Genomic DNA, 24,075 nt, shown 5'->3' with positions numbered 1-24,075 from the left:
GATTCCACTATCCAACAATCTGCCGAACTTGTTTGATTATCCTCAAATACAACCCAATGCAAATGTGACTAACGTTGAGTCGGCTTTGATTCCACACTCCAACAATCCGCCGAACTTGTTTGATTATCCTCAAATACAATCCAATGCAAATGTGACTAACATTGAGTCGGCTTTAACTCCACTATCCAACAATCCGTCAAACATGCAAAGTCAGAATGATGATCCCCCGGTGCAACGTCGACAACGCAAGCCAAGGAAAACATGGACTCTTAAAGAACACGTGTATGTATTCAAATTCAGCTTTTCATTATGGGTTAAATGTGTTTTTAATATCTCCATTTTCGTGTAAAATTGAAATTTGTTTATATCTAAAATTTTGATACATTTTGTTTTCCAAACATTAAAAATAAATAGATATACTTTTTTTAATCCAATTATGTTAAATTTTTTTGACGTGTCAAATACTTTTGATGCTAACATTTGAGTTATTTATTCTATTTGACACATTTTCCTTTCAATTATATTTTTAAGATTTGTATCATTATTTTTTGTAGGTTATTTCTTATAGGCCTTGAAAGGTATGGCATGAGTTGGAAAAGGATTTCAAAAGATATTGTTCAAACAAAAACAGCAAGTCAATTGGCCAGTCATGCTCAAAAATATTTTGAACGTCAAAAAATACCACCATCAGAAAGGAAAAGAAAAAGCATTCATGATATAACTCTTCCTCTTCGTATTAATCGACCTCCTGTTCCTTTTAATGGTGAAGCTCCTATTCAAGATTTTTTCATGCAGAATATTCAGGTGCCTAATATTCATCCACTCGTCTACGCTCCTGCTCAAAATTCCTACATGCAAAATATTCCAACTGCTAATGTTGATCCACTTCCTTACACTCCGCTTCAAGATATCTACAACCAAGATATTCAAGGACAACAACAGATGCCACCTTTCAATCCACCATATTATATATGAATTTAATGAATTTCAAGCCTTATTATTCCTCATTAATTAATGAATCAAATATGTTGATGCAGACATCAGGAGTTCTTAAGCAGCTTACAATAACCACACATGCCATAATTATATATATATGATTCATGGATATAATTAGATCTCTATTATTTAGCCATATTATAAATTATAATTTATTAAATATTGCATGATATTGTGGATTTTGGTTTGAGTTTTTGTTTACTTGTGTTTAATTTTCCTCTAGTAAACAAGTAATTTTGTTTAATATTTTTATTTAAAATGTTGATTAGGAATGACCTCTATGATTTGCTTTGTTTTCTTAGTTCATATAAGACTTATTGTGGACAATTTGTATAATTTGTGTTTAATTATATACTTTATTTATTTTTTTACTTTTATACTTTTATGAATATTTTTGTCATGGTTTGATAATTTTGTCTCAAACTGAACATGATATATATTTTTATTTTAAAGACAGATCAAAATAAGAATTTTGCACTCTATGTAAGCTTATAATACAATTTAATTTGTGCTTTTGAAGCTTATCTTAATTTTGGTTTACTATAAAATGAATTTTTAAAAAAATTCACTTAACATTCACTAACGAGATTCATGTTCTATTTGAAATATTAAACAAAGTTATTTTCAGAGAACCAAACAATTTTTTGATTATTAAATTTGATTGTTTTAGTCGTCTTTATGTGATAGAGTTTGTTTATTGATAATTAATGTTCTTTAGGTGTATTTTACATATAATTATATCTAGATCAGAAAATCTATCTATACTGTATCAAATTATTTAATAACGAGAGAATTATGATTCATCAATCATTATAAACGCATCCAGAATTCATTCACTGATCATATTTATTCAAAATAGAATTTAGTATATATTCCTATTTTCCTTTTTCATTATAGTGAACATTTTCTTTTTTTTAAGGCTTTCAATACCTAGTTATTCCAAATAGAAAATTAGGGATTCATACTTGGTCTTATCTCTTTTGCAGTTGCACCATAATTGGAATTAGTATAAAAAACCTTTCTTCTTAACAATCGTGCAATAAGTTCTGAATTCAATAATTAAAGTTACAAAAATTGCTTATACAATTATAGTTAAATTGTGGTGGTGTAATGTAACTCTTCGAACTATTATACCATTAGCATGCTATGTAGTAACTCAATTGGTGATTTTTGAGTTGTTCAACAACCACCATCTAGGAAAATGTAGTTTCTTTAACTATGTTGGCCTATACTTAAAAGTTAAAGCTAAAAATAAGAACTTCAAAATAGTAATGGTACGAGAGTAAGATAGAGAGAAGAAGACTTAAATTATTTTAGGTTATTGTAAAGGAAGGCTCTTGATAGGACAAGTGTCCTAATATAAAGCTAGGTTAAAACCACTTAGGCGTCTCTGTTTTCGTAAGGTCTTCCCATTTTAGTTCCGTTCTTATAAAACTTTCCAATTGGATCCTTAAAAGTGTCAATTTCGTTGAAATTAACTCCTGTCGTTAAAATTGAGTAAGGGTGTTAAATCTGGACAGAGTTGGATGGAGGACGTGTCAACCATTAAAAACGTGGCAGAAAAACTGAGTGGTACGTGACGTGATTAATTGATAAATTGAAATTAAAAAGGGGAATAGGGTTAGTTAATTAAAAAAGGGGATTAGGGTTAGTTAATTAAAAAAGGGAATTAGGGTTGAGTGAAATAAAAAAGGGGAATTAGGGTTCTGGTAAATCGAAAAGCAATTGGGATTAAATTTCATGACTCTGGCCACTACAACGTCATGCTCAACCGCCGCCTTAACCGCATAGCGCAGATCCCTCGCTAGGTTTTTGGTCAGTTATCAGCATTGGACATACTACCCCGTCATGTGCTTCGCCAGAGTTAACCTTTTTGCTTAGTCTTTTTTCCTTTTGTTGTCAAACAGAAAAGTGGAGAGCAGAGGAATTGAGCTTTTTAGGTTGCTTGCGTTTTGGGTTTGGTACCCTTTGTTGGTCTCTTTTTTGCCAAATTGGTGGGAGACGGTTTTGTTCGTTGTGGCAAGCTTTTCTGTGACAGGTATTCAGCATGTGCAGTTTTCCTTAAACCATTTCTCTTCCAAAGTTTACCTTGGTCCTTCAAGTGGTGGTGATTGGTTTGAGAAGCAGACTAATGGTACCCTTGATGTCAGTTGTTCTGCTTGGATGGACTGGTTTCACAGTGGCCTGCAGTTTCAAGTGGAGCACCATTTGTTTCCCCGGCTACCGCGCTGCCATATGAGGAAGATCGCGCCTTTGGTTAAGGATCTGTGCAAGAAGCATAACCTTCCCTACAACTATGTGTCCTTTTGGAAGGTCAATGTGCTCACTGTGACACCCGGGCACTGACGAGGGCGGGCCGGTGCAAGAAGCATGGTGCAGGGGGCAAGGACAAGGAGCGGCTCCTGGCAGGCTTCGAGTGGAAGGGGCACATGGACGAATCGAACATACACCGGAATGAGAGGGATCTGGAGACTGTATAGGTATGGGACTATACAGTTGAAGGATAGCTTAAAGGAATTGATTTGGCTACCCATATCACCAAAATGCATTTACTTTTCGGAAGCCTAACCCATAAGAACTCCATGGTTAAGCGTGCTTAGCCTGGAGAAATTCTGGGATGGGTGACCTTTCGGGAAGTTTTCCCGTAAAGTGTGCGAGTGAGGACAAAGCACACTGGAAAGTCTCGTGGTGATGTGATTTTGCTGTCGCTGATGGTTTGGTTGATGAAGGTGTGGTGGTAGATAAGGACAAGGCTTCGATACAGTTTCATAGAGGCTTCTGGAGTTGTTTTCTCTCACAGTTTTAATTAAGTAACCCTAATCCCCTTTTTTAATTAACTAACCCTAATCCCCTTTTTAATTTCAATTTATCAATTAATCACGCCACGTACCACTCAGTTTTTCTGCCACGTTTTTAATGGTTGACACGTCCTCCATCCAACTCTGCCCAGATTTAACACCGTTGCTCAATTTTAACGGCAGGGGTTAATTTCAAAGAATTTGGCACTTTTAAGGACCCAATTGGGAAGGTTTATAAGAATGGGACCAAAATGGCAAGATCTTACGAAAACAGGGACGCCTAAGTGGTTTTAACCTATAAAGCTATGTATGAAGTATATACTAATTTTTCGTTAATTGGTATGTGTGCAGAGCATGGATATGTTCCATCAAATCGTTCATGGATGTATGATAAGTGCCATAAAGGAAGAGGTGTTTTGAAAGAGTCTTTTATATTGGGAGTTGAAGAGTTTATAAGTAAAGCTTGTGAATAAGATTGTTATCACAATGATGAGGGACTTCGATGTCCATTATAAAGTGTGATTGTACAAATATTTTGCAAGAAAGTTGTGAAGGTTCACCTCTACACACACGATTTGAAGCTTGGTTCATATTTGGTATTATTTATTTTGAAGTTGCACTTTCAAGGTTGATAGTTGGAATATAGTGTATAATATTTTTTTTTTACAATCAAAAGAAGCGTGCAATAAGGCCTGAATTCAATAATTAAAGTTATATAAGCGAATTTATACTTATACAATTATAATTAAATTTTAGTGGTGTAATGTAACTCTTCGAAACTATTATACCATTAGAATGCTAGGTAGTGACCCAATTGGTGATTTTTGAGTTGTTCAACAACCAACATCTAGGAAAATGTAGTTTCTTTGACTATGTTGGCATGTACTTAAAGTTAAATAAAGCTCAAAATAAGAGCTTTAAAATAGTGATGGTATGATAGAATAACATAGTAAGATAAAGAGAAAATGACGTAAATTATTAAGTTATTGTAAAGGAAGGCTATTGATTGGGTAAATGTCCTAATATAGAGCCATATATAAAGTATATACTAATTTTTCGTTAATTAGTATGTGTACAGAATATGTATCATGCTCTACCAAATCGTTCATGGATGATGATAGGTGTCATAGAGAAAGAGTTACTTTGAAAGAGTCTTTTTATTAGGAGTTGAAGAGTTTATAAGTAAGAGTGTTTCTCCCTCCACTTCCTTTATCTCGTCCTGCACCTCCTAATTTAATTTTAATTCCTAGTGTACCCCTGTACCATTAAGGCCTTTTCATTATTTTTATAAAAAAGTTAGAAGAGTCTGTCGCAACTCACAGAACCCTACACCCCCTTTCTTCATACCTCTTACCTGTCTTGCTCTCCTCCTCTGCTAAGACCAAGGTTTTAAACTGCATTTTCTACCATCTCTCTGTTGCTGTTGTTCGTGTGGAGTTTTCGTAGCTGGGTACTACTTCTTCTTGTTTTTTCTCGGTGCAGGTTAGTCATATTCCTCTCGTAGAATGTTGCTTGATCTGTTTTGTATATGAATCTTTGTGTATATATATATCAACTATGCCAAAATTGATCGGCGGTGTGCGCGAATGGGTGGGGAGGTGTGTTCGAATGGGATCGGCAGAGTGTGAATGGGGTGCCGCATATCGAACCGCAAATGGCATTGCGGTTAAGCTGTGCCGCAGTACGAACGGCGGTTGGGGTTTGGAGGGTGTGTTTTCGAACCGCAAATGACCTTGCGGTCAAGCTGTGCCGTAGTACGAATGGCGGTTGAGGTTTGGGGGGTGCGTTTACGAACCGCAAATGGCCTTGCGATTAAGTTGTGCCGCAATACGAATGGCGGTTGAGGTTTGGGGGTGCATTTTCAAACCGCAAATGGCCTTGCGGTTAAGCTGTGCCGTAATACGAACGACGGTTGAGGTTTGGGGGATGCGTTTTCGAACTGCAAATGGCGTTGCGTAACGCTTGCCGCACCTAGATTGGCGTCTGAAACCAACCGCATTCATATTCACCGCATTTCGAAATGCGGTTGCTGAAAAAAAGGCCGAGGAACCAAAAGTTGTCCACTTTCTTTCCTATTTTTTCTCACCTGGCTCCACCATTTTCTTTTGGAGTTTATGATGGTCATTCATCACGGGTCCCACATGACCACCACCCTATTTTCCTTTGTTGCCTTTTCATTGGCCATTTCAAATTTTCCTTCATCCTTACAGAAACTCTCTAACCTTAAATTTTTTGTTAAACGGCTTCACTTGACCAGAACAGGGCATGCATGCCAGAGTTTCCAAGCACCCACTAATTTATACTTGTGTTATTCACTATATATCAATCAAAGAATCACTTCAGTTTATTATTAACCGCAATACGAGATGCGGTTATAAAGTAAACGCAAGATGAAGTGCGGTAATATATACTTTGACTTTTATTAATAGAGGGACAAATATGTAATTTTGGAGGTGCAGGGAGAACGTGGTGAGGTGCAGGGAGAAACACTCTATAAGTAAAGCTTGTGAACAAGATCGTTATCATAATGATGGGGGACTTCGATGTCCATGTATAAAGTGCGATTTTACAAAGATTTTGCAAGAAAGAGTCGTGAAGGTTCACCTCTACAAACATGATTTGAAACCTAATTATTTCATCTGGACAGAGCATGGGGAAATAATGGCAGAAGATGATTTAGATAATGATGTCACTTTGAGGGGTGTGCAGACGGAAGGTGAACCAAATGAATAATTTATGATGATGGGGAAATAATTTTATATATATATATATATATATATATATATATATTTAATTTTTTATTCATTCTTATGTATATGACTTTTACTAATTAAAACTATAGAAATATATTTTTAACCGTTGAATTTGAAATTAAATTTTAATTGTATCTTTTAATTGGTTCACTAAAAAATTTCTTATTTTTAATTATGTATTGTTTTTATTATTTGACTCTTTCTCTTCCTTTAATTTGTTTATGATCATATATATTTTATTTTATTGTTTATTTATTTGTTAGAATCCTTTCTTTTGGTTTGTGTATGGATGTGAGTGTGCTGCGTATATGAGTGTGTCTGTGTTTGTGAACAAGTGATTATGTGTGTGTCAAACTTTATTGATAATTGTTAATAATGTTACATCATTGAATTATATTGATTACATTAGGTTAGCTAAGTACGGTAGATTGATCTAAATGTCACAAAACACTTCCTAGTATTCTGTGAGCTAAGTACATTAGGTTGATTATACAACATACCAAATTAATTGTTGAGTAATAATACGGTGACACACTTTTACATTCATTTGACACAGAATATAAAGATAAAATGGTCTAAAAAATGTAAAATTTTGTAGTTTTTCAAGAAAGAAGAGAGTAAAAAGTAAGTAAGAGTAGTGTCAAATGAATGTAAAAAATTTAAGTATCTCAAAAAATCATTTCTCGTACTTATTAGAAACACTGAAAAAAAAATAAAGTATGATAATAACATTGATTACGCCATAGCAATAATAAAAAAGCTAAAAAATAAGCGAAATATGCGAGCCAAACCAAACACTAAAGGACGTTAGGAAATTGCTAATCAAACAAACTTTACCTGGTCAGTCCTTTAAACATGGGACACTTACGTTGAACTCTGGTCGGCAAGTCTATTCAACTTTGAAAGTATGCACAATACCACAAGAGGGAGGAATATTAATTCTTGAATATTACTACACTATTTATGATCCCACGTTGCTTCCTATTAAAAAAATAACAAGCTGCTAAAGTCATTTTTGTAGCAAATAATAACTTATTTGTTCTGCTCTCTGTTCGGAAATGCTGAAAATGGATATGTTTTATGATATGTTCTTCACTATTGTACAATGGATATATATATATATATATATATCTTGGCTTATATGCCGTCCCAAGGTATGACCAAGTAAGCCAAATTGAGAGTGCCCTTTAATAAAAAACATGTAACAATATCCTATGTAACATGTTACATGATGGGTCCCACTCGAAGCTAGCAAAAGACATTTGTCTGAAAAGTTGTAGTTTTGGTGAGAGCATAAATATTAAGGTTGCAAGTCTTGGTGGAGATTTCAGCACCTGAGATTGCAGAATCTGCTCGTAAGATGTTGCTGGAGTTTATTGCAGGCATTTTCTCAGCAATGGTAGTGGCCTTACTCTACTGGCTCTTCAGGAAAAAGGTCATTCCATTTCTTAAGCAACGTAAGACTTTGAAAGGTGAGTGATCTGATGGGTTTATTTCATACAGATAGGCTCATTTCATTAGAGGGATATTATATATATTTAACATGACATTGAGTTTTATTTCATACCACTTTTTACTCAAAATCTTATATAATGAATTTATGGATCTTTCATTTTGTATAATGTTTAACCTGTTTTTTTCATCTAACGTGAAACTTTAATTTATACATGGATTGTTCCAACATAATGAACGAATCCAAGTAATTTAGGTAGTGAAGAAATCCAGGTATTTCTTTCACCTAAGGTGGCACTGAATCTTTGGAGGCTTTTTTATTGTTGCAGCAGGAAAGGAACATAAAAGCTTTGAGCATGACACTATATCATTAAGGTGTTTTGATTTTAAGGAAGTAGAGAAAGCAACAGCAAATTTTAGCGAAGATTGCTTGCTAGGTTCTGGTGCATTTGGAAATGTCTACAAAGGAACTTTTGAGTTAGAAGGAACACTGGCCATTAAGAGAGCTCATTTTGAATCATTCACAAGTGTGGATGAATTCAGAAATGGTTAGCCTCAATGAAGATAATTCTGCCTGTTTATCATAATGCAATATCATGTATCTGCAATTCAAAACCATGACACCCCCAGAAAAGAAAATTCAATTTATTATTCTTGACGAGTGTTTATTTGTTCATGGCAGAAGTTAGGCTCCTTTCAGCTGTTAGGCACAGGAATGTTATTGGTCTGATTGGATATTGTGAAGAACCAGGTGACTATGACTGACAAAAATTCCCTCTTGATTGTGCAGTAGAAGTTGATGTTCTTAACATCGTGATATTAATTGTAAAAGCACATTGCTTTGGTAGTTTATATTCGTTACCAGTTATCAGTGTTGTGAGGGAGTTATTCCCAAACAATTTTATGCTATCTTGGCCTAATTATTGTTAGAATAATGGTTAGAAAACAAGGACTTGAGAGTTAGTATTAGAAGATGAAGGGGTGAAAGTTAAGGAGCACTATTCTTATACTGTCATTTAGTCTGTAAATTGAAAAGTCATTAAGGACTTTGGGTTACGTTACTGTTTATACTGCATTAAATCATGTACTTAAGTGTCAAATACAATAAAATGTCTTGTATTTTCTCTATTCCCCTCTATCTTTCTAACAATCATGTCATTGTCAGAACAAGATGGAGCCAAAATACTGGTCTATGAATATGTTCCAAATGGTTCACTGCTTGAGCACATCATGGGTAAGTTTTCTGTTTTCCTTCTTAAACAACACAATAGTCAAAGCTATTATATGTACGCTCAAGGATTTTCTTTCACTTCTAACGTGTTTCTTAACTTGAACATCGTATCAGAAACATGAATAAAGAAGACAGATAGAATTAAAACATAGACGAAATTTGATTTAAAAGGATTTAAGCCGTGAACAGAAAACTCGTTATTAGCTTCTACTGTTTATTCTGAAAGCAGAAATGCATGGCTAAGAATATTAGCTTTTTGTAGGAAGCAGAATGAGTTTAAGTTGGAGGCGAAGAGTGAAAATAGCAATAGGAGCAGCAAGAGGTTTGACCTTTAAATAATAGTCCCCAGTTGAATTAACAAGAAATCCTTGAATTAACACAGAATTGGTTTGTTGGTACATTTTACAGGCATAGCTTATTTGCATGAAGGTGTGAAGCCAAGCATAATCCACCGTGACATAAAACCAAGTAACATCCTATTAGGGGAAGGTTTTGAGGCTAAGGTTTCGGATTTTGGGTTAGTGAAATCAGGTCCAACTGGTGATCAGTCACATGTGAGCAGCCAGATAAAAGGAACACCAGGGTACCTTGACCCCGCCTATTGTTCAAGCTTTCATTTGACCAAATTCAGTGACGTTTATAGCTTTGGTGTCATACTTTTGCAACTTGTTTCAGCTAGACCTGTGGTGGATTCCACTGATAAACAAAGTAATCAACATATCATTGACTGGGTAAGCAAGCAATGCATAATGCCCTTAATCTTCCAATGCAAAGATTTGCTTGTTTTGTTATTGTTCTAAACCAAGAAGATCATCATGCAGGCAAGGCCAAGCATAGAGAAGGGCAGTGTTGAAGAAATCATAGATGCAAATCTACTATGTCAAAGTGAGCCCTGCAATATGGAAGTTATGCTGAAGATGGGGCAACTTGCTTTAAGATGTGTGGTTGAAGAACCAAAACATCGGCCAACAATGACTCAGGTGTGTCAAGAACTAGAGCGAGCCCTCAGCTCATCTGATAGCTTCAACAGCAACAAACAGTCTTCAAAGGGATTCTTTACACCAATTGGTTTATCCCAGCAATCACCCAAGTCTGAATCATATGATTGTTCACAGAGCTTTGTTAGTATTGATGGTGTTGGATTGCAGAAATTCCATGTTGATATGGATAGTTTCTCCTTTAAGAGCACAAACTTAAGGTGCCTAGAAAATAATAGTATTAGTATTGACATGAATAGAATGTAATGGTAACACCAACAGAATTAGAAAAACTCATCACTCTTTTCCTATATTGGAATTCAGGATTTGAGAGTTACGAAATAGTTTCAGTATGTCTCATCATTGTGTTCATTCAAATCTCGTTGTCAACGTACATCTATATGTATGCATGGATCCAGTTCAGAGGTGTGGAAGTAATTGCCCCTTTAACTCACTTTTTACTTGTATATTTTCGTATCAAATTATTTTTACTCATTTTCAATATTTTTATTTATTATTTTTTTTAATATCAATTTCCAATCTCAATATGTAAAATGTATGCCATTTTGATACTTAATGTTGGAATATATTATATTTTTTTAACTGGGACTTTTAAAAAATAATTTAATTAATATTTAGAATCAAAACAAAGTTATGGTTTGAAAAATATAGTTAAACCTACATTTATCCCAGATCGCACTGCATTATGATGCCTAAACTCACCTAAACGTTTATGTACCATAAAAACTTAAATTGTTAATATTATCCACTTACTAAGAGCTCTTTAATTACGATGGCGACGATAACACAAATTAATTTTCTATCCAGATATTCTTTTACTTTTCTTACGTCGCATCTTACAACGTACCCTTCACCTTAAATTCAAGTCAAGATTAATGCAATTATCAACTCCGATAATAGAATATCACAATAAGAAAACATTGTAAATTATGAAAAATAAAGATACGCAAACATGAAGTTATAGCAACATTTGATACTTCAATATTAAATTGCAAAAAGATAGCATAGCCATCACTTGCGTACCCAGAACAAGATCCAAAATTCATATTCACCATCCTATTTGTATCAGACATCAACCTAAAAGAAATAAGGATAACAAGCAATATGAACTTCGGATACTTATTTAGTTTCCTATTGAGTGCGATAAACTAACTATGCATTTCAAAGGAGTGCACGAACAACTTACAGAAATCGCTCCCCATTGGATGAGAAAAATACGAGATGCAACATGATTGCCTCTTAATGATCAAATATTGAAGGTTACCTTTGGCTTTGGTACTCTACTTCCATGATGCTTTACTCACGCAAGCTACATACCCCAAGTCACTTGTTACATTGTACTAAATGAGCGAAAGTGTTTTCAATCTCTGTTAAATTGGATATACAATCTGGTGGTTACCAGAGCTCAAGGTCTGCTAAGGATACAACACTACATACAAGCATAACAGATCATACAGCCAGCTTCATCAACCTGAACTAAGTTTCCATCGGTGCAGCACAGGGAGCCAAAGTTCTAGAAGGAAGGGGAACACCACCTCCTCTCACCGATAAAGGAGGACCTCTTACTGAGCTGGCTCTGCTGACAAGATTGGAGTCAAGAAATACAACTACTACTGTGATGTCATCGTGGAAATGCCTGCGGACACCACGATCAATTTTCTTCAAATCGGAGTACCTCATCTCTCTCTTTTTAGCTGCTTCCTGCAAAGCAGCTTTGATGAGCCTTCGAGCAATTCCCTGCAAAACATAAAAGCATGTAATGCCCGCATCTATATTTCACTCTTTGGTGCTACTATTAAGTGTTTGATCTCTTGAGATATATTCAAAATTGTGCATTGTAAGCAATTTAAGTCGCAGCTTTTGCGCATATACAAAATACATTCTATCGATTTTATAATCCAATGCTGCAAGAAGTAGCATTTACATGAGAGCAAGTTGGCATGATCGTAATCTAAATGAAAACAGTGATGACATAAAAGTGCATGAATCAAATATTTGAAATTTAATGAAACAACTAGGGGCATGTAAGTTATGACCGGACAAAACCACAGTAACTAAGGAATGAAAAACATAAAACAAAATAGAAACGACCATATTGTACATTTATCTTACATTCTGTGGGTTGTTCTGAACTATATCAACGGCATCTTGATTGCTAAGGTGTTCCCAAAGACCATCAGAAGCAAATATAAGAAATTGATCGTGCGATTGAAGTTCATGAACAGAAATTGATGGGTCAGAGCTCAAAATCGGCCTCTTAAAACCATCCCGTACACGAAACTTGGCATACAGTGGTTCCTTGTTGAATTCAGCCTTTTTTAGGTATACATCGCCAATGGATCTAGAAATCTGCAAATAAAAATTTCATAATTAAGTTGTATTACACATGATAACTATATGGTCATGTTTGGACTAGTTCTTCTCCTTATAAGAAAAAAGGCAAACAAGAAATCTCTTAAAAGATTAAGTAGCTTAATTTTATAAAGGAAAAGGAAAACAAGTAGCATTTTAATTGCATGGTCAGGTAGGCAGCTTTGGTAAGATGTTTGTACACTGCACGGAATTCCCTAAATTTATTGTAAAGGTTTCGAAGGTTAATAGTTTTTTTCTAAAATACAAAAAAAAAATAAAAATTGAAACGTTCACTTCTTGCTATATTTTTGTTTATTGCACTGCAGTATGATTCTAGAATTTTATCAATAACTACATTCTCCACAACTTTATGCAATGAGATCATTCTGTTCACAGATATTTCCAATGTGTTCCTAGGTCAGAGTTGAGTTTATTCAAGACTTGTGGACAAGTATTTGAAGGATCAATACTAATGAGGATAAATCCCTGGACTTGGTTTAGTTTTTTATTTGTTTTAGTACGAGTTGGTTTGATGATGATCAATCTTGTTTAGTCATAAACTGCCCATGATAGAACTATTAATTGGAAGAGCGATCATAGTTTCTTAACATCTAAACAGAACCAAAGCACATTTTCTGCCTTGATATGTTAATTTGTTCCTTATCATTTCGAAAAGCTAAGAAGATTCATTTAAATAATCAAATTGAGTTTTAAGAGATTGAATCAAGTATCTGTTTTATGTTGTTCTCAATTAATTCAATCACAAGCAATATCTTATTTTGTTTCAATCGATTAAACTTAATACCAATTCATTAAATTGTCCTTGTTGAAAACCTAAAATATGAGACAAATAATTTAATGATTAACCTTTGAAAAAAATGGAATAGAACAGAGAAATAATAGATTAAATCAGAAAAGTAATTGATTAATATTTTAAATAATCTTATTTCCCTTTTAAGACATGACTTCATTTTAAGACAATTTTTTTCAAGGACACTCAGGACAACTTGATAGATAAAATTTTATGTTTTCAGAATCAACAAGTTAGAAATCATTGTGGAGACTTTTCATCTCAAGATAAATAAGTCATCATCACCAACTCATGTAGCCAAATCTTGTCAGTTACAAATTCAAGAAATCAGCAGATATTGTCCTTAAATTTTTGTTTTTATCTTTGAAGCTTTTGTAATTCTCAACATAGGGTGTCTCAAGGTTCTTGTAGCAAGCTTCTACAAAGAGGGTTATGAACTCATCTCGTAGATCTCAAGAGATTTGGGTGTTATTGTTTCTTTTTGTAAACATTGAAAATTAGTGTGATCTCAATCTTGTTGGAGTGAGAAACTGGTAGTAGTTCTCAGTGGTAAAGAATGAACTAGTGTATATTCTTACTTTTATCCCCTCTCATCTTAAAATTACTGCAACCAATTGAATTGCAAATTCATTCTTTGCGTAATTACATATTAGATAGGAGAGCTGATGAAGGCTACTAGATCTTAATAGACATCGTTTCTTTTTGTAAGAAAACGTTTACAAGAATTTGCAAAAAGGGTTAAAATCTTGTTTCAAATCTAGCTACACAGCAGGCAGCAGCAGAATAGTGATGATATTAGGTCAAGGAGGATGGTATAACTCTAACACCAAGTTGAAATTACAGAATGTTCGTTTGATATAAAAGAAGAAACAAAAAAGAACATATCTAATTGATATTCTTATGATATGATAGGTTAGTGGTCCCTCCTGCGTTATCTTATCCAACAACCAGAAAATTGAATTTTTTAAAAAAATCTGGCAGAATTCTATCAAAATTTTCATGATTTTTTAAAGTTTTGTAGCATTAATTTATTAGGGGGGGAAATCAACAATTCCCAATTATTTTACTAGCCTAAGTCAAGTGTTCGAGTAGCACAAGCCCTGCCAAGAATATACCAATATAACAAAACTCAGTAACACAATAATAATCCTAATATTGTACATACTATATATATATATATATATATATAAGAGTACATGCAATATATCTACCAAAAGAAGATATAGGTGGTGCTTTTATTTCTTAACTACGGTAATAGTATGACAATTTTTCATACCAGTGAATGGGCTGCACATGGCTACACTATAAACTATGATTAAAACAGAGCGTATTACTTCAATCTCTTATTTAATTGGTTAAAATTACAAGAACATTTTTCTGTCCTTGCAAAAAAGTAAGAATAAAAAATTGCTCGCACCTTTAAATTATAAATAATTTAATATCCTAACTATCTGGTAAAGATAGATCCATTCGCATAGAAGGTAAATATAATACCTCAATAAAAATTATTTAATTAATGAAAAGAGATGCTTATACCCAAAGATTAAAATATATTTTTCCAGTTATGACAAGATTTAGGGTTTTGCCTTTAAGCAAATCAGCTTTTCAATCTCATCAGTAAATTAAAAAAGCATGTTAACAACAAAGAAAAAATGACTTAAAATGAAACGTAAATAAACAAATAAATTAAATGAGACCATAACTCCTGTAAAGGACAGCAAAGCCTATGCAATAGGACCAGCTGTGAAGAGTCAGTCCACATATTGCATAATCCAAAGACTTACAAAGAGTCATCATAATCACAGATGACACAATTTAGATATGCATATATCTAAAAAGGTACAGGAAAAATACAATGAATTAATAAATCACATCAGGTTTATAATAGACTGCAGAATTAAATTAAATTTCCATTTCAAAAACAAAAAGATGGAAGACTTTGGGAAAGATGTGGATTACCTTGTTTTTAAAAAATAAAAAAAATAAACTAATCACCAAGATTCACATGTAAAACTTACCTGTATGAGACCCTTCACCCGCCATACGTTGTGTTTTAGAACCACAATTTTGGAGTCATCAGGATGCAAAGAATGCATCTCCTGTCGCACAGATTCTATGCCCACATTATGCTCAGACGAAAGCTGGATGGCCAAAACTTCCCCAGTCGCTCTGACAACCCGCCCAAGCACAGCACGGGAATCACCCAGGTTAGCAATGTAGAGGATACCACCACAAATCACACCAACCAAACAACAAGATCCCACAGCAGCAATTTGGGGATTCATAGGCCACTGTTTAGTAACCACTGACAAAAAACCTTCTTCTGTGGCTTGGTATGCCTTCCGAATAACCTCCACTGACATGGACTTCTGCTCGGACGCAAATCCTTAAAAAAATATGAACAGGCCAATGCAAATGTTCACAATCAACATTGAGTAATGAATTGAACTGAAAGGACAACTTATATACACTTTTTCTGTTCTCCTATCAAAATTAGATTTCCGCCTCTGCAATTTGCATAATCCTTTTAGTGCAAACCTTTATTACGCAGATTACCAAGGTGAACCTCTAATTCTACTTGGAGAACAACAAGAACACCACCAACAGAACTTTATCTAAGTTTAGTCCAAACTGAGACTCATAGATGCTCCCTAGAGCAAGACAATATTATTGCTCCACGCTATTGAAAATGTACCACATCAATTTATGGGGCCATCAACATCACCACATTAACTACATTCTAACAGCTATAGCCAACAACCTGATGCGATACACTTTCAACGGCGTTGAGCACCTGTGAATCTCACTAAAAAATGGAGAGTGACAATAAAAAATAAAAAGCCATTACGTTTAAGATGTTGGAAGAGATGATCACAAACGTAGCGTGACGTCTCAGGTCCACCGTGGCCATCGTACACACCAACAAAGGTACCGTAAGGACCAGTCTCAAGCAAGCTAAGAGGACCAGACTCAATCTGACTCTGATCCTCAAGCAAGTTGTTGGCCTGAACAACAGCCATTGAGTATTCACCAAACAAGTGCTGCCCGGCATCCTTGTACCACAGCAGCCCGTCCTTCCGCCCCGTAACCTCGGAACCCTTGCCGTCGGAGGATCTTCGCCGCCAGCAGGCAGTCAGAAAGTCCATCAACCTTGATAGCATCCCTCATTTCACCCCAAAACAACCTCCAATTCCTTCACATCCACAAACGGATGCTCCAACCCCACCCCCACAAACCCTGCCTCACCTATGTTATATAAATAATATTAAAAATAATAATAAGAAAGAAGAATAATATATCTATGGTATGGTTACCACTGAATTTGAAAGTCAAACATGAAATTGAAGCGGTGAATTTCACAGGAAACCCCTGGAAACAGAAATAGAAGAAACATAACTAAGCATAAAGAAGAAAGAGGAGAATAAAGAAATAAAAAATAAAAGAAGAAAAGAGATTTGTTGAAAAGAGCAGTACTAGGTTACAGAGGGAACAGAGGAAAAGTTACGTGACGCAATAACGTTAGATCTACAGATCGAAGAAAGGGAAGTGTGTGGTGATAGGGTTTTGTGGTGAGTTGACGCGTTCTTTGGTTTGGGAGTGGTGATGATGATGTAGAATAGAGGATAGAGAAAGGAGAAAAGGGCTTAATGATGAGTGATCGGTGGTGGTGATTGTGGTTGTGGTTGTGGTGGTGGAACTGAGTAAAGGATGATGACTGACCTCAAACTCAAAACACTTTCCTTTTTCTTTCTTTCTTTCTTCTATTATCTACTCTGCTCTTTCTCGACACACACCCATGAAAAAGGGTAATCCACACCAACTAACTCTCCCTGAATTTTGTGAATATTACACACCCGTCAATTTCTCCCCATTTTTTCATTTACTTCTGCTTTTTCTTTAACCCAATTTAATTATCATTAACTTTTTCCTTTCCAATTATTACTTACTTTATTTTCAAAAATTAATCAATTTTCTAAGACTAAATAAATCAAATACAACCTCACCTTTTAAAAAATTTATTTTAAACCACGTCACAAAAAAGTTTCTCAATTCTTAATTACACTAAATAATGCTAGATAATCCTACTGTGAGAAGGTTTTGTTGTTTCTAGAATAAAGATATGTGTCTCATCAAAATATTAATAAGTGTGATCTAGGAAAAACTAACCTGCAAAATAATTTTTGTATTCATTTTCTTACAAAACTTATATATTTATAATTTCTTTATGTTATTATAATTTTTTAATTTGCATGTTATTTTAACTCGTTATATAGTTATCAAATATATATTAATATCTTTTATGTAATATATATAATATTTATAATAGAGATTAATAAGAAAATATTATAATTACATATATGAAATATTTAATATACAAAATTTTTCTTTCATGACAGTTAAAAAGATTTTTTAATTTGAATTTAAAATAAATTGGAATTAGAGAATATTTTCATATTCATTTAGGGGCTATTATATTATGAAGTGATCTTTGAGTAAAGAGATCTTTTTAACATAACTATTATGTTTTCATATTCCGTAGTAGATGTGATTCCTGGGAATCAAGGAATTAGGTTATAAAGCGTAGTGACGTAATTAACTTTTTTGTTAAGTAAAGTATCTTTAAATGTGTATACGAATTCTTATTGTCTTTCATAAACATGGATTTTTTATAAAATACATAGACATATTAATAAAGAAAACATATGATTATATATTTTAATAATTATTTAAGTTAATGTTATATAAAAAAAAATGTAGAGATAAAGGAATAGTGAAATTTTATCTAATTTCATAAATTAACACAAATCAGTTTTAAAAGATAAAATAATAAAATATTGGCTATCCTCTTCTAAGATGGATCTAACATTACAAAGCAGAAGAAACAGAAGATGATAAAGTAAAAATAGTGAAGAAAACGGAAAGTTACATGCGTAGCCATCTTCTTCCGTTTCCTTCTCTTATTTCCCATCAATTTTCCTCCGAACCCTAACCCTAACCCAAAGCCTTAAGCACTCTCCATCCGATCCCTTCCTTAAGCGCAACACCAAGATAATTCATTCCAAATTGGACTCGATTCGCGGCAAAACCCTACCACATTTATATTCCGCGTACCCTGATTTCCGATGGGAGGAGACCCCCTCCCTCTTCCGCCGTCATCCTCTGGAGATGACGGCGACCCTTTCGGTACCTGGTACGGTAACATCGACTACCTACTGAACATCTCGGTGATCGGCTCCGCCTGCTGCCTTCTGATCTTCCTCTTCGTCAAACTCCGCAGCGACCACCGTCGCATGCCGGGGCCCACCGCCCTCGCCTCCAAGCTCCTCGCCGTCTGGCACGCCACCGGCCGCGAAATTGCGCGCCACTGCGGTGCTGACGCCGCGCAGTTCCTCCTCATCGAGGGCGGCAGCTGCGCCCTCCTCCTCTCTCTCTCTGTGCTCGCCGTCACCGTTCTCCTCCCGCTCAACCTCTCCGCCGGCACCGCCTTCATCGACGACGGCTTCTCCAGAACCACGATCACGAACATCGAGAAGGGCTCCTCTCTTCTCTGGATTCACTTCCTCTTTGTCGTTGTCGTGGTGGTTTTGGTCCACTTCGGGATTTCGGCCACCCAGGAGCGTTTGAGGATTACGAGGTTTAGGGACGGGTACGGTAATTTGAGTGATCCTACCTCGAATTCCACTGCAATATTCACTATTATGGTTCAGGGTTTGCCGAAAATTATAGCCGCTGACAGGGTAGTGTTGCACGAGTATTTTCAGTATAGGTATCCGGGGAAGGTTTATAAGGTTATTGCCCCAATGGATTTGTGTGCTTTAGATGATTTAGCCAATGAATTGTTGCGTGTGAGGGATGAGATTTCGTGGCTCGTGGCCAGGATGGACTCTCGGCTTTTGCCGGACGATGAGCGTGACGGTGGTATCTCCCAAACCGGATTGTGGGGTTCGATTGTTTGTTTTTGGAAATGGTTGAAGGGTTTTTGTGTTGATTTTATGGGCAGGTTTGGTTATAGTGATGAGGAGAGGTTGAGAAAGTTGCAGGAGCTGAGGGCTGAGTTGGAGAGTGAGTTGGCTGATTATAAAGAAGGGCGTGCGCCTGGTGCTGGTGTTGCGTTCGTTATGTTCAGGGATGTGTATACTGCTAATAAGGCTGTTCAGGATTTTCAGAATGAGAAGAGGAGGAGAATTGGAAAGTTCTTTTCTGTGATGGAGTTGCGGTTGCGGCGGAACCAGTGGAAGGTTGAGAGGGCTCCCTTGGCCAGTGACATTTACTGGAAGAACATGGGAACGCCGAGGATGTCGCTGAAGTTGAGGCGGGTGTTTGTGAATACCTGTTTGTTGTTAATGCTTTTGTTCTTTAGCTCACCCCTAGCGGTGATCACTGCTGCTAAGAGTGCTGGGAGGATTATTAATGCTGAAGCTATGGATAATGCGCAGCTGTGGTTGGCTTGGGTGCAAAGCTCTAGCTGGCTAGCAAGTATTATATTTCAGTTTTTACCCAACGTGATCATATTTGTTAGCATGTACATAGTGATCCCTTCTGCTCTTTCGTATCTCTCGAAGTTTGAACGGCATTTGACAGTGTCTGGGGAGCAGAGGGCTGCACTGTTGAAGATGGTTTGCTTCTTCCTTGTGAATCTCATTCTCTTAAGGGGTTTGGTGGAATCGTCGTTAGAGAGTACCATCTTGAAGATGGGTCGTTGCTATTTGGATGGAGAAGACTGCAAGAGGATTGAGCAGTATATGAGTGCATCGTTTTTGTCTAAGTCATGCCTTTCCTCACTTGCATTTCTGATCACAAGCACTTTCTTGGGGATTTCTTATGATCTGTTGGCACCCATTCCTTGGATTAAAAGAAACCTTCAGAAGTTTCGGAAGAATGACATGCTTCAATTGGTGCCAGAACAAAGTGAAGAATACCCATTAGAACATCAGGACATAGATAGTAGTCTTCAGAGACCACTAATGCACGACAATGCTTATGACATTGTCAATGGGGATGATGTTGAGGGACAAGATCTTTTTGTTTATCCAATTACTGGAAGCTCACCTGCTCCCAAACAGACATTTGATTTTGCACAGTATTACGCCTTTAATTTGACAATTTTTGCCCTGACTCTGGTATATTGTTCATTTAATCCTCTTGTGGTCCCTGTTGGTGCTGTATATTTTGGGTATAGATATGTGGTTGACAAGTACAATTTTCTGTTTGTCTATCGAGTTCGTGGCTTCCCTGCCGGCAATGATGGTAGATTAATGGATACTGTAATATGCATCATGCGTTTCTGTGTTGATCTATTCCTACTTGCCATGCTCCTATTCTTTTCAGTTCGAGGGGACTCCACAAAGTTGCAAGCTATATTCACTCTTGGGTTATTAGTCTTGTATAAATTACTGCCTTCAACTAATGATGGTATACAACCAACACTTTTGGAGGGCATTCAAACAGTTGACCACGTTGTTGATACTAGGCCCATTGATTATGAGGTATATTCACAGCCCAGGTTTGATTGGGATACCTCCCAAAGGTAACTCAGACTTTGATATGCATTACTTGATGTCATATAAAGATGTATCTCTTCCCAAACCAGTACGTAACTTGGAAAAAAAAAATAGTGGTGAGGGATGGGGACAGAGGGCACGCAAGGATAGGAAGAAATAGGAAGAGGTTTCTGGTAACTGCTGTTCATAATTTGTTGTACACTCATTGATCACACTTCATTCTTCTCTACCACTTCTTGCCTAATTCCAAAGCTTGGCCAGGATGTTAATATCTAGAATGTACCATATGATTTTTCTTCTTCTTTTTTTTTTGTGAAGTACGTAGCTTTCTAGTTTCTGCAAATTTGAGTTTGTGATATGATACCATTTTTAGAAAGTAGGTCTCCAAAATAATAGGAAAAATGGGTGGGAATGTGGGACTTTCGTTAGAAAAGGAGCATGTTGCTTAGGGCAAGCGATTCTGGTCCCCATTACCACCGCCTACTTGCTAAGAAAATGAAAGCGAAAGCCAAAGAATACCTCGTTTTTAAGAAGTATTTTTTAATAGCTTAGTATTATTTAGATAACAGACCAATGACAGATTCATGCACATTGTTTACTGGAACGTTCTTTTTTAAATAGAATTAACGGGTTTTTTGTGTATCACTTTATCCTAATTCGTCCGATTTTTTTTTTTTTAACAGAGTAGAGAACTATCCAAGTTTTCAGAACCGATTGGTCATTGAATGTTCGCATCAACTAATCAAAGTTTAGTAGCTTAAATGAGAATTGAAAAAATTACTATTATTTTTTTTTTCAGAGATTAACAATGTGTGGAAATTAAAATCAAAGTTTAATAGTATCGATTAAGGTAGAAAATATTTTCAACAGTGACAGCCTGCCTGTTTTTTTTTTATATTTTCAAGAAAAATCAGTTTCCTATTTTTTTTGAATTTATTTTGTTTTTTTTCAAATTTTGTAAAATTATTTCACATACTTATATTTTGAATTTTTATTCAAATTTTTTTTAGAGCTTTTCATGATGTTTTGAACAAAGTTTTAGGTAATTTAAAGTGTTTTTTTGAATATATTTTCAAATTTATCCTATGTATAAAAAACAAATGAATTCAAAAAAATGAAAACAAAAACAAAAGTTTATTAAAACTCAAAATGAAATTAACCATTAAGGTAGGTTTTGCCAGTTAGGGGAAAAGGTAATTGGTCAAAACAAAAGAATATTTGTACACGAAATTAATTGGTCAAAATAAAAAAAAAAAAAAGTCCTAAAGTAGTTAATTAATGAGTATTTATACAAAATGAAAAAAAAAAAAAAGAATACATGTGCTAGTTGCTTAAAGTTTCGTTGTACAAAGATTTGAGCAAAGAAGAAAAAGCAAAGGAAAAGTGAAGAAATGTGCAAGAGGAGGTTCTATTATTTCACGAAATATAATCTTAGGAACACATATTATCTTGGTTATTCTATTAACTGAAGCAATAAATGCTATATGATCTCGTTCTACTCATAACGGATGCTTAAAAAACCTTCCTAAAAAATAAAAAATATAATTTTCAGTGAAAATTTTGAAATTTGTTTCAAACTTTATTCTTCGATTCGCAATATAACCGAAGCATAATGATTCTACGATGCTGACTTTTAAAACAATTGAGGATATAGAGTTATCCATAGGACTGCCAATTGAAAATACGACCTGCAGCTTCAGGACTTTATGACAACGGTTCTATAGAGAACCAAGGCCACCGAGACCATAGGTCATTTCTAGAAAACCTTTCAATTCAAAAGTTAGCCTATAATGGGAATGTCAAGTCCCTATGGCATCAGTTTTGTAGAGAAGCAAGGCTAAAAGCCCTATCCAGAAAGCTTGCTAGTTAAAAAATCTTAAATTGTCAGTTTCGTATGATCTTATGACAGTGGTTTTGTAGAGAATTGAGGCCATAAAGTCTTGTATAGAAAGTTTGTCAGTTGAAAAAGTTTTCAATTATCAGTTTCGCAGGACCTATGGTATCAGGTGTGAGAACAACTAATGCCAAAGATACATTATGGCTTCAGGTTTTTTTTTAACCGAAGCCTATTTATTTCAAAAAATTACAAAAATGTCATTGCGTCTTTTTTATGTTTCAATTTCGTGACAATATGGTTTTTGTTATTTTTGAACTTAAACCTATATATTTGCGAAAATTGTAAAAATGTCACCGCACTTTTTATGCTTTGTTTTCTTGAGAATCAAAACGTAATAGGCACATTAGAAAGTATTTATTTTAAGAAAAATGATTCTTTGACACACATAAATGTTTTACATTCATTTGACACTATCCTTTCTTACTTTTTTCTTTCTCATTTCTTGAAAAAATATAAAATTTTATACTTTTATGACCATTTTATCCTCATAGTGTATGTCAAATGAATGTAAAAGTGTGTCACGGTACCACTATACTTATTTTAATTAGTGAACAATAGCAAATTCCAACCTATTTTATATAATCTTCTCATAAAAGCAAAAACTTCAACAAACAAACCACACTCACAACAAAGATTTCATCTCACAAATGCACGACATCGGAGGGAAAACCATACTACATATTACTAGAATAAATGATGAAGAAACGAAAATATATTAAAAAAACAAATCAAATGTGTCTCAATTATCAATCGTCACACAATAAAATTCAAATCAACACAAAAACACCATACAATGAAGATGAAACCCTGAGCGACCGACAGAAAGAACGTCCACAGAACCAGCAAAAAAACTCAAATTTAAATTTGCATCCAAAGTTAAAAGGAATAACTTGTTCGATCACAAAATCCTAAATTTCAAAATAGTATAAAAATTGAGTAAGAGTAGTATGAAATACAAATAGTATCAAATAAATGTAAAAAATTTACGTGGATCAAAGTATCATTTCTCATATCAATTATAACATTCATCTATCTGAATCCACCAATAATTAAAAAATTTAAAGAAAGCTTTACATGTGAAATGAATATAACAAAACATAATTGTGTCAAAGTATTGGTACTAAAGTAAATGTGCATGCCCACTATGCCACTTAAACATTTAACATACAATTTTAAACAAAAACATTTGGATTGAAGTGAGAGTAGAAAAAGAGAGGGAAAAGGAATGAAAAGTGAAGCATTTTAAAACAACAATTTAACTTATATAATTTGGATATCAAATTAG

The 24,075-nt window shown here is 34.9% G+C and overlaps 4 protein-coding genes and 1 pseudogene across 8 annotated transcripts; 4 read left to right on the top strand and 1 right to left on the bottom strand.

Moving 5' to 3' along the window:
• The first annotated feature begins 202 nt into the window (after positions 1-202).
• Positions 203-6,081, top strand: LOC106765936 (annotated as a pseudogene).
• Positions 6,082-6,455: 374 nt separating this feature from the next.
• LOC111242125 (probable LRR receptor-like serine/threonine-protein kinase At5g45780) lies at positions 6,456-8,552 on the top strand. The gene is made up of 3 exons (XM_022784451.1): positions 6,456-6,510; positions 7,879-8,019; positions 8,329-8,552. Exons 1-3 carry the CDS (start codon positions 6,456-6,458, stop codon positions 8,550-8,552), a joined length of 420 nt encoding a protein of 139 aa, XP_022640172.1.
• Positions 8,553-8,674: 122 nt separating this feature from the next.
• LOC106765934 (probable serine/threonine-protein kinase PBL9) lies at positions 8,675-10,538 on the top strand. Its single transcript, XM_022784450.1, has 6 exons — positions 8,675-8,750; positions 9,165-9,233; positions 9,493-9,552; positions 9,639-9,961; positions 10,052-10,428; positions 10,532-10,538. Exons 1-6 carry the CDS (start codon positions 8,675-8,677, stop codon positions 10,536-10,538), a joined length of 912 nt encoding a protein of 303 aa, XP_022640171.1.
• A 648-nt stretch (positions 10,539-11,186) lies between these two features.
• LOC106768492 (probable protein phosphatase 2C 46) lies at positions 11,187-17,211 on the bottom strand. Of its 5 annotated transcripts, none has more exons than XM_014653670.2 (6): positions 16,866-17,204; positions 16,706-16,760; positions 16,240-16,637; positions 15,410-15,777; positions 12,341-12,577; positions 11,187-11,965 (listed from the first exon to the last, which is right to left on the bottom strand). In XM_014653670.2, the coding sequence occupies exons 3-6, from the start codon at positions 16,550-16,552 to the stop codon at positions 11,705-11,707; spliced, it is 1,179 nt and encodes a 392-aa protein (XP_014509156.1). In that variant the 5' UTR covers positions 16,553-16,637; positions 16,706-16,760; positions 16,866-17,204; the 3' UTR covers positions 11,187-11,704. The 5 variants fall into 5 exon arrangements, with proteins under 5 accessions (XP_014509156.1, XP_014509159.1, XP_014509158.1 ...); XM_014653673.2 differs by having other exon boundaries at positions 16,240-16,628; XM_014653672.2 differs by having other exon boundaries at positions 16,709-16,760.
• Positions 17,212-18,255: 1,044 nt separating this feature from the next.
• Positions 18,256-21,191, top strand: LOC106769200 (CSC1-like protein At4g35870). The gene has a single exon (XM_014654710.2). It carries the CDS (start codon positions 18,515-18,517, stop codon positions 20,921-20,923), a length of 2,409 nt encoding a protein of 802 aa, XP_014510196.1. The 5' UTR covers positions 18,256-18,514; the 3' UTR covers positions 20,924-21,191.
• The last annotated feature ends 2,884 nt before the right edge of the window (positions 21,192-24,075 follow it).

Source organism: Vigna radiata, chromosome 7 (assembly GCF_000741045.1).
Source record: "Vigna radiata var. radiata cultivar VC1973A chromosome 7, Vradiata_ver6, whole genome shotgun sequence".
NCBI classification, from domain to species: domain Eukaryota; kingdom Viridiplantae; phylum Streptophyta; class Magnoliopsida; order Fabales; family Fabaceae; genus Vigna; species Vigna radiata.
Note: the sequence above shows the minus strand (reverse complement) of the source record. Positions and strands in the feature narration are given on the sequence as shown.